The sequence below is a fragment of the Cupressus sempervirens genome, chromosome 10 (genome assembly GCF_028749045.1).
Source record: "Cupressus sempervirens isolate cs-2001-9-10 chromosome 10, ASM2874904v1, whole genome shotgun sequence".
NCBI classification, from domain to species: domain Eukaryota; kingdom Viridiplantae; phylum Streptophyta; class Pinopsida; order Cupressales; family Cupressaceae; genus Cupressus; species Cupressus sempervirens.
The window spans coordinates 625,008,483-625,020,589 of NC_143127.1; the positions used below are offsets into that span (position 1 = coordinate 625,008,483).

Here is a 12,107-nt window from a genome sequence, read left to right on the forward strand (position 1 = left end):
TTAATTTTTTTTGCTTAAAGAACAATTAAATTAAAGGGGATATAAACTTATTATACTATAATTAATAAAAACAACATACATGTATACATATATTTTTAAACCTAAAATACATAATTTTTAGGTTTTACACAATTAATTTTATTCAATGTTATTGCTTATTTTAATTTTCAAATTGATTAATAAAAAGATAATTAGTAATATTTATTTTACTCATTAAAAAATAGATAAGAAGATTTTTTTCAAATAAAATTAAAAATATATAATGTTGGACATCGTTTTCTTCACGTGAACAATTTTTTAAGGTTGTTTTGCGGCTTTTAAAGTAGTTTCATGAAGATAACTTTTCTAAGAAAAAAAATACAAGGGCAATCCCACATTAAAAGTCTATTGGGTAATTATTGCATTAATATTTTAAAACTATCATTAGAATGAAAGATATAAATAAAAGTGAGGATACCAAAAAAATAAAAATAAAAAAAATCAAATCTAAATAACTTGAAATAAAAATAGGATTTAAACATCAATGTCAAAGAAATTTTAAAATATAAAATTAAATATATTAAGATTTTAATAAAAAAATAAAATAAATATATTATGATATGATTTTATTTTTTCTTATAATTTCTCTTCATTTGGTGTTGGTTTTTTTTTTTTTTGGGTTCTTGTACTATTTACTCTTTTTCATTCATACATATTTCAATTTGCATTTAGCAAATACAAAAAGTCTTTTATCTATATGCAAGAGCCCACAACATAACGCATTTGGGAAGTCTTGGGTTCGAGCCTACTTCCCTAATTTCTCCATAACTAAAACTTTTATTTCTTTATTATTTATGAAATACATATTGAAATGGATATTCCACTTACTCATCTACTTGATAAAGACCATTTTAGATCATCTATATACACTTATTAAAAATTCTTCTAAGATAGCTAATTAAACAAACCATAGTAATATTTATATTAAATATAAGGAGATTAGAGAAACAACATAAACCACCGAGTATCAGAGTATTAGAGGACAAGCCTCACACAACAAAAAAGCCGAATATTACATATAACCTGAGACAAAAAGATAAGGATGGAAAAGAGAATAACAACTACTGTAACACATCATCAAAGGTGTCCACCCACGCAGTCCAACCCATAACACCTTCAATCTAGACCAAGTTCTTTGGATCCTAGATTTGTTTAAGCATGTGGATCATCTCGCCAGTAGTGTTCCGAGGGTTTGTTTTAATCTCCTTGCTAATGTAGTTGATAGTTTGGTTGAGAGTGTGTATATTATCCAAGTTCAACCTCCAGATATAACCATTCTTCACTTCATTAGTGAAGAACGTGGCATGACCATCTTTAAGCACCCTTTTGAACTTAGATTTGTTGATTTTCATAGTGATTTGGATCTATGAGAAAATTTGGAAATATGTGAGACTTCGTAAAGACTCAGTAAGCAATCTGAGAATATTTTGAAATCTTTCTTCATTTCTGCACTTCCAAATTTGCCACAATGTTAAACGAGAGAATATCCCAAAACATGTTAACATCTTGTTTAACATTAAAAATAAAACCAGTAATAACTTCAAAAATATTGCAAGTAGCAGGGATGGATATGCCAAACATCAACCAAACCTCTTTCTAGCAAAACTGCACTCAAAGAAAATATGTCTTCCCATTTCCAAGGTTCTGCAAATGCTGCAATAGTTAGTATCAGAGAAAGTGTTCCTAATAGGAAGCTTGTTGAGAATAAGTAACCATTTAAAACATTTAATTTTAGGATCAATAGAACTTTTCCAAAGATTATCAAAAAGTTTATTCCAGGAAGGAACATCTAAATTAGTATACCAAGTATTATTAATATGACTAATAATTTCATCATTGCAATTTATAATAGTGTAAATGTTCTTAGCTTTAAGATTGGAAATGATAATGCCACCAGGCCATTTAATTTTCAGATAACTATTAGAATCAACATGGCATAAAGTAGGAATATTTTTACTAGCCTCGACAATCATATTATAAGTCTTCTTATGAGAATCAGGAAGGTTAAATTTCCTCTTTAAATCATCCCATTGGATAATTCTGTCATTTTCAAAGATGTCAATAAGTTGCTTGATCCGATGATTGGTCGAATTCTTGGCGGAGCACCCTTATGTAAGAGCAAGGGGCTTATTACCAAGCTTAAGGTTCCACCAAATGGACCTCTCACCATGGAGGGTCTTATCATCATAGAAGTCTTTGTTCTTGATATATTGCCTAACATGGTTCCAGGCTTTCTAGATGGATTTAAAAACTGTTGAGCCCTGAACAATGATAGGAAAATCACCACAAATAAGATCAGTGAGAGGAAGATTTTTCCATAATTTGGCATTTTTAAGATATCCTCTTTCAATATTGTTACGAATAAGAACTTTCCATGGATCATCTCCCTCCAAGGCATGAAAGATCCATTTGAAGACTAAAGCAAGACCACTAAGTTTTAGATCTTTAAGCCCCAAGCCCCCAAAGAGCTTATCAACATGACACCAGCTCCATTTGAGAGAGTGAGTCTTGTAATATTTAAGAGCTTATCAACATGACACCAGCTCCATTTGAGAGAGTGAGTCTTGTAATATTTAAGATTAATAGGAGCTTGAAATGAAACAAATTAGGAGATATTCTACACTTTAGATAACCATTACACCTGCTAGTTTAATAATTACATTAGCCGTTGCCCGGTGCCCTCCACGACAGATTCAATACTAGAGATTCGAGAAATATGATACCATGAACTCATTTCAGTAATTTCATCGGTTAACCCAAACTGTTACTGTGGATTCTGGTTTGGAATCTGTCCTGAGCAGAAAGATTTTAGAATGGTAATGTTGCCGACTGGCAGAAACAACGCTTGCAATGCAACGGTATGCCCATCTTCACAAAAACATTAGTTTTGTACTAAGGAGGGTATTGTGTGTTACTCTGCATTCTATGGCTGCTCCCGTCGACTTTACTCCTACCGTCCCCAAATACACCAAGCTCTTCATCAATGGAGACTTTGTGGATTCAGTTTCAGGTGTCTTAAATTTCCTTGTGTCTCTATCTATCTATATATTATAAGAATTTTTTTTTCTAACGTGTATAAATTACAGGAAAAACGTTTGAAACGTTGGATCCTCGAACAGGGGAGGCGATAACAAGTGTAGCAGAGGCCACTAAAGAAGATGTTGACAAGGCTGTTAAAGCTGCTCGCAAGGCCTTTGATCATGGGCCCTGGCCTCGCTTGCCTGGCACTGTAATCCCCCATCCTTAGCTTTTTTTTTTTACGTTAATGGTGGACTGAGGGAATTCGCCAGAATAATTCTTTTCTTTTCCTACACTAATGGAAAAGATATAGGGAATTTACTAGAAGAACCCTTCTCTTTTTTTTACACCAATGGCGAAGATCTGAGGAATTTACCAGAATAAGCTTGCGCAGGAGAGGGCATGTATTCTGAACAAGTATGCAGACCTTGTGGAGCAGCATTTAGAGGAGCTCGCACGCTTGGAGACCCTGGACAATGGAAAACCATTGGAAGCATGTCGTGCAGGGGATATTCCGAGTTGTGTCAAGGCGCTGCGCTATTATGCGGGTAAAATCGCAGTACCCTCAAAAGAAGTTTTGTGTTTGTGTTACTGACCATCTGGTTGTAATTGCAGGATACGCGGATAAGATTCATGGATTAACATTAAAGATGAGCGGAGAATATCAGGGATATACTTTGCACGAGCCTATTGGTGTTGTAGGTCAGATAATACCATGGAATTATCCCCTGTCCATGTTTTTCTACAAAATTAGTCCTGCTTTGGCCTGTGGATGCACAGTCGTTATCAAGCCAGCAGAACAGACACCCTTAACAGCGCTTTACGCCGCACAATTAGGGAAGGAGGTGTTAATATCAATCTCTTCTGTGTATATAAATCAATTGATAAAGAAAATGAATATCCTTGGCTCAGTCTAACGGGTGCAAATGCTTGCTTAACAGGCGGGAATACCGGCGGGGGTTCCGAATGTGCTTTCTGGATTTGGAGAAACAGCTGGAGCTGCCATTAGCAGTCATATGGAAGTTGATAAGGTAAGTTACTAATCGATACACAATTTACAGTATTTCCCTCTTAAAATAGGGCATATGTTCAACGACTACACTCAATAACTATAAATATGAACATGGTGTATTAGTTTATGTTTTTATCCTTGTTGTTTCTGCATGGCTAGTCTTTGTACCCTTTTACATCGACAAAGTTACTATGTTGTCTCTTGATTTTGCGCTTGATTAATGTGGTTTGCTTCAAGGATTAAGATGCTACTTTTTCTAACAATGCACCTGATTATGCTGATTCCGTTTGTAGGGCTTAATTCCTCCTACTCTTTTATATAATTTAAGATACTATTTGTCTCATGACTTTGCACTTGATTATGCTGTATCAGTTTGTGCGGTTTAATCCTCCCAACTGTCTTTCTGTAATGGCGTTTCTCTAACTTAAAAATTGAAAAACAGTAATATGTTGTATTTGTATGATAGATTGCATTTACAGGGTCTACAGAGGTGGGGCGGTGTATAATGGAGGCAGCTGCAAAGAGCAACTTGAAGCCTGTGATGTTGGAAATGGGTGGAAAATCACCCCTCATTGTAATGGATGATGCTGATGTTGATGAGGCTGTCAATCTTGTTCACCGTGCTGTCTACTCTAACATGGTTGGGCATCCTTGTTCCCTGTTCTTAGGATATGAATTCTGTCACTGAAAATGCAAGTGAAAGAGTTATATGATTTATTTGGCAGGGACAAATTTGCTGTGCCGGAACGAGGATCTTCATTCAGGAGGGCATTCATGATGAATTTGTAAAGAAGGCAGTGGAAAGAGCAAGGAAGCAGGTATTAGGTGACCCCTTTATGCCAGGAGTTCAACAAGGCCCTCAGGTAGGCACATCTTTATCTTTTTCAATTGCTTTTTCTTTTACCTGTCTGGTGCAACATGCCCTCTTAGATACTCATATAACATGCGGGTCATACACTGATTTTATTTCTAATAATGAATAAAGCTTTTTGCTCCATGGAATGTTTTATGATGTTATATTATTGTAATAATTAAACTTATAATAATTTAAATTATATGCTCAAAGTGCTCATCTAATTGTAGGTTATGTTTGGCCTTGTGGACATTTAAAATCATCTATCTATCTATCTATGCTCAAAGTGCTCATCCTCCCTATTATTTAGACATTTTTATTGTACTTAAAGTCTTATTTTAACATATAACAGATAGTGTTGAGATGGTAATTATATGTGTATATTATAGGCTTCTCTTACCGTATTATGCTTCATCTTAATGCTTCTAATAAATAGGAGATTGAGTGGTATAAAGTACTAGCCAGCCTTTGCCTTTGAAAATAGTGGTCTCAGCTCCAGGAAAATACATCGGATAAAAATTTAAATCTATCATTTTTCGGTCATGCCTGCTTTCTCTTAGGGTGAAGCTCAATAATTACCAAATATCTATGTGCCAAATGATCAAATTCCACATTCCATAATTCTTGGATATATTTTAACATAGTGCTGCTCAATATAGCAATGAATTTCGTGGTATTGGCTGTATTAGAAGTCTTAAACAATATATACTTTTCAATGCTCCACCCATATTTAAGAATTTATAACATGGGAGCAACATGCACAATAATGGACCTATAAAGAATGCCATGTTGAGGGCTTCTCCCTACTAGACTTAGTATATATTAACACGAGCATGCTTTTGTCATGAATTTTCTGGACAGATGTCCTAGCTCTTTGTGAGAGATGAACAAGGGCACTCTTGAGGCAAGATATATAAATCATGTCTATGTTCTATGTGTCTAGAATATAGAGTCTCTCCTCTCAAAACCACAACATTATAATTGTTTTTACCTTCATTGTGAGGACAAAGTCATTTGACCTCTAGAGTATCCTAGATCCCAAGTATTGTTATGTTGTAAATACACACACCTCATTGCGAGTGGAGACCCCCTTTTTTCCCTTGGCTTTCTAGCTTAGTTTGGCAACATTTTTGTAGTCTCCTAGCTTCTAGCAAGTAGGTGAGTTGAGTCAGGAATTCCAAGGCTGAAATTTGGAATGAAGAAATTTTCCAAGGATTGAGATTCAATTCCAAAATCCAAGTTTGAGGAGGAGGTCAATGCTTTCCTTTAGTCCTTGAATAAGATGAGATGGTGATTATCTTGGAAATTCATGTTTGGAACGTGAAGTCTAGAATTGGAATGTGGAAGTTCTTTTAAGATCACGGAATTTTCCTGATAAGTATGGAGCTGAAATAGTTGTGAAAGAATCGCTAAAGTTGGAAATTGAAGGCTAAATTATAAAGGACTTGACAGAATTTATGAATTGCCAAAAGGATGACAAAATGCTGTCCAAGTTGAAGATCAAGGTGTTGAATGTAAACTTTGGAAAATGTGAAGTGAGAATGATAAGGGGGATTGAAAAAACAATACTTGTAAAAATGAAGGATAAGAAATAATGAAAAGAATTCCAAAACAAGAAAAGGAAAGTCCTTAATGAAAGAAGGGAATTCTAAATTTTAAACAAAGAAATCCAAAGTTTAAAATGAAAAATCTGGCTTAAGTGATGATTTCCCCTCAAAAGATCAGGTTAAGAAATGAATTTCCGCCCAAAACCCTTGCATCCCATTCAAATAAATCCAGGTCTTTAGCAAATGTCTGCCCAACGAACATATGAGAAGGTGAAATTTCCACTAAAGAAGTTGCATAGGCAAGAAAAAAATGAGAAAATGAACAAGTCTGTGTTGAAGAAGAGGAATTTCAAGTCTAAAAGGGTGAAAAGACGCAAGAGGATTTCAAAAAAGGGAAATCCTTGTCAAAATATGAAATTCAAGTTTGAAAGTGAAAGTCCTTAGAAAAAAAATAGAGAATTCCAAAAAAAAGTGAAAATTCTTAAACTAAGTTAGGAATTTTTGAGTTGAAAAGTGTAAATCCCTAACGGAAAAGCATAAATCAAGGAAATTCCTACTCAAACATGCATTTGCACCCACCTTGCCTAGAAAATTCGAGCTCAAACATGCAATTGTGCCACCTTGCAAGAGAATTCCAGCTGAAATGTGAATTTGCGCCCACCTTGATTGGGATTAGTCCAGCTGAAGCGTGGACTTGCACCCTAAGACTCTAGCTGGAGTGCGAAATTGTGCCCAAAATGGAGTAAAAATGCAAAGGAAAAAAATGCAATAAGGGAGACAACTAAGAAAGTTGCAAATTTGAAAGGTGATATGGGTTAGCCTTCTACCCTAATGGATGTGAGTTCAATGGTTGAGTGCCATTAAGGGATTGAAATGCCTTTCTAACATATTCGAATATAAATCCAATGCAAACTAAATGCAAATCAAGAGCAAGTCCAGGCAGATAAGTTCAAAAGTCAGAGGTAGAGGCGATTTGTGTAAGCATTAGAAGGCGAAATTAGATGAATTCAAAGACAAACTACATTAGATGAAGAGGAATCAGACATATATTGGAGTGAAAATAATCTGATTTCCAGCGAGTGTGACTCTCCTTTTTAGGGGAGATTTTCAAGAGGGAAGATAAGATTTAAGGTGGATTTAGGCAGATCTGAAAATGAAATTTTCCAAATAAAATGTAATTTTAAGGCAGACAAGGCAAAATTTAAATCAGATCAAGGCAATCAAAATCAGAAATATGAGATTCAGACTAGAATAAAAAGTACATTTCCAGATTGCAAGAAGATTTCAAATTAACTTCAAGATTGTTAATGACAAAAATCAGATTATTCTAAGAATTCCAAAATCTAAAATCATAGAAAAATTCTCTTGAGTTCTTCATGAATCTCTTGCATTTCATTTCTTGGATTTAAGGTGTTCTCTTTCTTTTCAGGATTGATGCAAGGAAGGCGAAGGAAGAATGTGGAATGGTTCTGAATGAAAAACTGGATGAAAAAACTTAACAATGCAAGACAATCGAGGCCAAGCATGTCCAAGGAAGGAGAATGGTGAGACCACATCAAGATTCACACTTTTAAGCGGTATATTCAAGGCTCTACAACTACTAGAAGGAGATCAATCTATTATGAAAAGGGAATGGAAATGCAAAATGAAGTCAAGGACTAGATCACTATACAAGTGAAGAATGCCATGCCAACTTTGGATTTCCCTTGGAATTCCAAGATTGAAATGCAGGACCCAAATTACTACAACAATGAAGAAGAACATTTAAGATGAAGCAATTTGGGAATATGAACCATCAAAAACAATTAAAAGTTGAGTATCAAGAGATATTGTTAGATATGAAGAGACTTCTTTATGATGATGAAGAAGTGGAGTTGAAACAAAGATGAAGAAAATAAAAACTTTGAGAACCATGCAAGCGGAGGTGTCATCCACTCATCTTCAACATATCAAGTAATTCCACAACTTGATTCGTTCAATAAAGTACTACAATAAATTTTCTCATTGGTTCATACATGAAAGGATATGTAGTTTAAGAAATTTCATTTTCTTGTTGGACGGCATTGAATTTATGGAAGCGGTAGGTAGTCTCAAATTTCTTGAAATATCTTGGCCGTTAATTTACAATCAATTTGGTCCTTTGATTTGTATTTCAGAGGTCTATATAAAGCGGGGACTTTGCATCCGTAAAGTCATTAATATTAGTAGCAATGTTGATGGGTGTTTTATGACCACACCAACATAGAATAAAGTGCCAAAGGATATTCTATCCTTTCTTGAACAAAGACCCCTCGAATGCTAAGATTGCAAAGGTCATGGAGGTGTCTCCAAGGTTCCTACTGTGAACATGCGACTTTAGGATGGATATGAGCTCATTTGGCTTGATGTATGCTGATAATCAAGGGGACTTATGTGATTCTTCACCAGAATTTAGACAATTTTAACCTTGAAAAGTATACAAATAAGGGTTGAGAGGTTCTATTCTGAACCTAAGAGCTTGAAAGACAATGACTGTTCAGGTGAGATCTACCACATAATGCTTCGCCAAATTAACTACACGAAGGAGGTGCAATCTACAATGGTTGTGTTAAGAATTTTCACACCATCAATGAACACAATCAAGAAGAACAATGCACATTCAATGATGAAGTTAAGCATCTGCGTAATAGGCTTAGACCAACCTTACATTGCACATTGAAATCATCTATTTGCAAAAGGTACGAGCAAATGGTTTCACCGTTAAACAATATTATCAATCTTGTTCATCTAATAACTTAAAAGCAAATCTAATCTACTTGAGGAGCAAGAAACCATGCAAACTCCCAAACAACACAAGTAATCACCAAAACTTTAATGACCTACGTTTGTTTTTTGGTAGTTTCCACAAAGTTCTCACTTGTTACAAATGAGAGGGGTGAGCCCCTTTTATAGGCCCTAAAAATTACAATGAGTGGCCAAGATCAATACAAAATCAATGGCTGAGATTTCACCATACAAGCCCTAATCAGGATTTGACCATTATTAGATTCTGTGATGTTCCCTTTTTGATATAGGATTTGATAATAAACAATAATATAGTTAAAATATAAAAGAGCAATAATGAAAATATAGTATAATATATTTTGAACTATAATTTTGATTATTTAATGAATGGTCAAAGGGCCTGTAATAAAGAGTTATAACTATTGGAGAATCAAAGGTATGAAAGGGGTGAGTTAGTTATCAACTTAGGGGAATGAGGGGAGATATAAGTGAATTGAGGAAATATAACAAAATAATCATCTCTAAAAGACAACAATGAGCGATAAATAGTTGTGACACTTTCAAAGGGCAAAATAATTAAAAGGCATGACAGCTGCCTCATATGGGAGGATATAAAAGGAATAAGGATTCATTTGAAAAGTGGATCCAAAAAGGATGAAGGGAAAAGTGTTTGTTCCACAATAGAAATAGGAAGAATCGAAAGTACAGATCTGATTTAGATAAGAAATGCAAATCTGGTTGTGAAAGGTTGCTTCCCTTTCAAAAGGCAGAAATAGAAGTGCAAATCTGATTGTGAAATGTTGTGTCCCTTTCAAAAGGTAGAAATAATAAAGAGTTGCAATCTTTTAATGGTGCTAATTGTGAAAGGTTGTGTCTCTTGCGAAATGGTAAAATGGTGCGTCTTCTCCCCTCACATTGAGAGGTATAAATGGGAAATGGATCTCTTCTTTAATCCATAGGGATCTATATTTAAGAAGAGAGAAGAAGACATTCAATCAGATCAGAATAAGAGTTAGAGATCTAAATATAAGCAGCAAATCAGACTGCTAAGGGAAAACATCTCACTTAATACACTGATATAATGATTTGGCTGACTATGATTGTTCTCTCATTTGTTAGGAAGTGGAATATTACACATTGCTACTGTTAAATATATCATAGTTCAAAATCTCGTCCTTTGCCACTTACAGGGGGACAAAAAAAAATTTCTTGCCAAATATTGGAGATAAATCAATAATTTCTTGGGAATTTTAAAAATGACTTAAGTTTAATTAGAAACACTATTTTTTTGCAAAATTCAATAAAGAGATGCATCTAATGAGTTAGTACATGAATAAACAAACCAAACAAGCTGATCTAGAAATATATAAATGCAATATGTAACAAAATTGCATCCTCATGTGGAATGCTGATGGTTGACAACCATAGTCAAAGTCTCTGAACTCTGAAGCAAACTAAAAATAGCAAATTGTCTTTGTAATAAGATAAGCAAATACAAATGTCAAGTACAATTTGAAAGTAGTATACATCTTCCTCTTCCCCTTCCAAGTAGCTCTAGTAAAAACTATGTGAGTGGGAGGGGGTTTAGCCCTAGCAGTCCTCTGTGATATAGTTGATGTTGGCGCTGGCAATGACTCCTCATAATCTAAATCCTTACTGTTAGTGTCGTCACTCTCATTGCTCTCCTCCTAAATGTCATCCAATCTCGGTGCAGAACCACCCTCCTTCATAGCCTACCTCTCCAAATCATATATGTCATCCTCTGTGAACAATGGAGATTGCTCCTGTGTTATCCAATCACAAAAGGATGTATGTCATCTAGATCAAGTGGTTTAACTGGTGTCGACTTTGCCTTTCTTATTTGCAACTTAAAAGTTATATTGCACAAAGACAAGTTCATTTAGGTGTTTTTGTGCCGACTTTTCGTCTTCTTTGTGTGGATGACTTCGGATAAGCTCTAATTATGCTTACAAGTGGATGAGCTACATGGTTGACATAAGATGCGGTGGGCAAATTTTTGTAGATTTGGGACATTTCCACTCCGATTTTTCCACCAAGCATTTGCAAGATAAATATTTACGAGTTAGAAAGCAAGGTGAGAACATGTTTTTGTAACTTAGTTTTTATCTACTTATCATGCATGTGGAAGACTCCAAATTCCAAATATTTTACCTAGGGTTTGAGTGTTTCTGCCTCTCCTTGCCAAGTCTGAGGATAATAGCTTGCTTGTTGCATTTTGATACACTTCCATCTCAACTGCAATGCGGTCTCTCACCTTAACGCCAAGTACCATCCTCTGCATGCATTCATTGAAGCCTTTCATGACCTCTCCATTGGGATCCACGTACGATGGAGAGAAGCGAAAATGAGGGTTGAGGAAATACCTCGCCACATGAATGGGTTGGTAGAGCCGATTGCTCCACCTCCTATCAATAATTGACCATATGGGCTCACATTTTAGGTTGTTCTCCTGTATTGATTTCTTACAGCCTCTTTTGCCCTATCCATGGCCTCATAAAGAGAGCCCATTGGGGTTTGTTCCCCATCTACCAAGTGGAGAACTTTAACCAAGGGCTTCGCCACCTACGATTCAAACATAGAAAACAATTATATGATTAATCAGAGTGTAGGGTTATAAACTAGTAATGGAAGACTTTTTTCTTTTTTTTTATTAGACTGCAGGAATCGGGTGCAGTACGACCCCCCTATAAACTGCAGTGCGCTGGGTAAACTTTTTAATGTGACCGGTAGCGCTGGCGCAACACACCCATCGGTACCACGGGGATGGGGGAGACTAGAACCCGTGACCAACCCCCTGCAATAGGGAAGATTTAGCCAACCGAGCTAGGGCCCCCGCCCTAGTAATGGAAGACTT

The 12,107-nt window shown here is 35.4% G+C and overlaps 1 protein-coding gene across 1 annotated transcript in view; it reads left to right on the forward strand.

Annotated features, from left to right (window-relative positions):
* The first annotated feature begins 2,587 nt into the window (after positions 1 to 2,587).
* Positions 2,588 to 12,107, forward strand: part of LOC149535395 (aldehyde dehydrogenase 1-like) — a 95,544-nt gene continuing 86,024 nt past the window's right edge. The window contains exons 1-7 of the mRNA XM_089807783.1: positions 2,588 to 3,049; positions 3,126 to 3,268; positions 3,452 to 3,605; positions 3,673 to 3,902; positions 3,999 to 4,088; positions 4,536 to 4,709; positions 4,795 to 4,932. Coding sequence (XP_089663909.1) covers positions 2,890 to 3,049; positions 3,126 to 3,268; positions 3,452 to 3,605; positions 3,673 to 3,902; positions 3,999 to 4,088; positions 4,536 to 4,709; positions 4,795 to 4,932 — 1,089 coding nt within the window. The 5' untranslated portion in view covers positions 2,588 to 2,889. The remainder of the gene's footprint in view (positions 3,050 to 3,125; positions 3,269 to 3,451; positions 3,606 to 3,672; positions 3,903 to 3,998; positions 4,089 to 4,535; positions 4,710 to 4,794; positions 4,933 to 12,107) is intronic.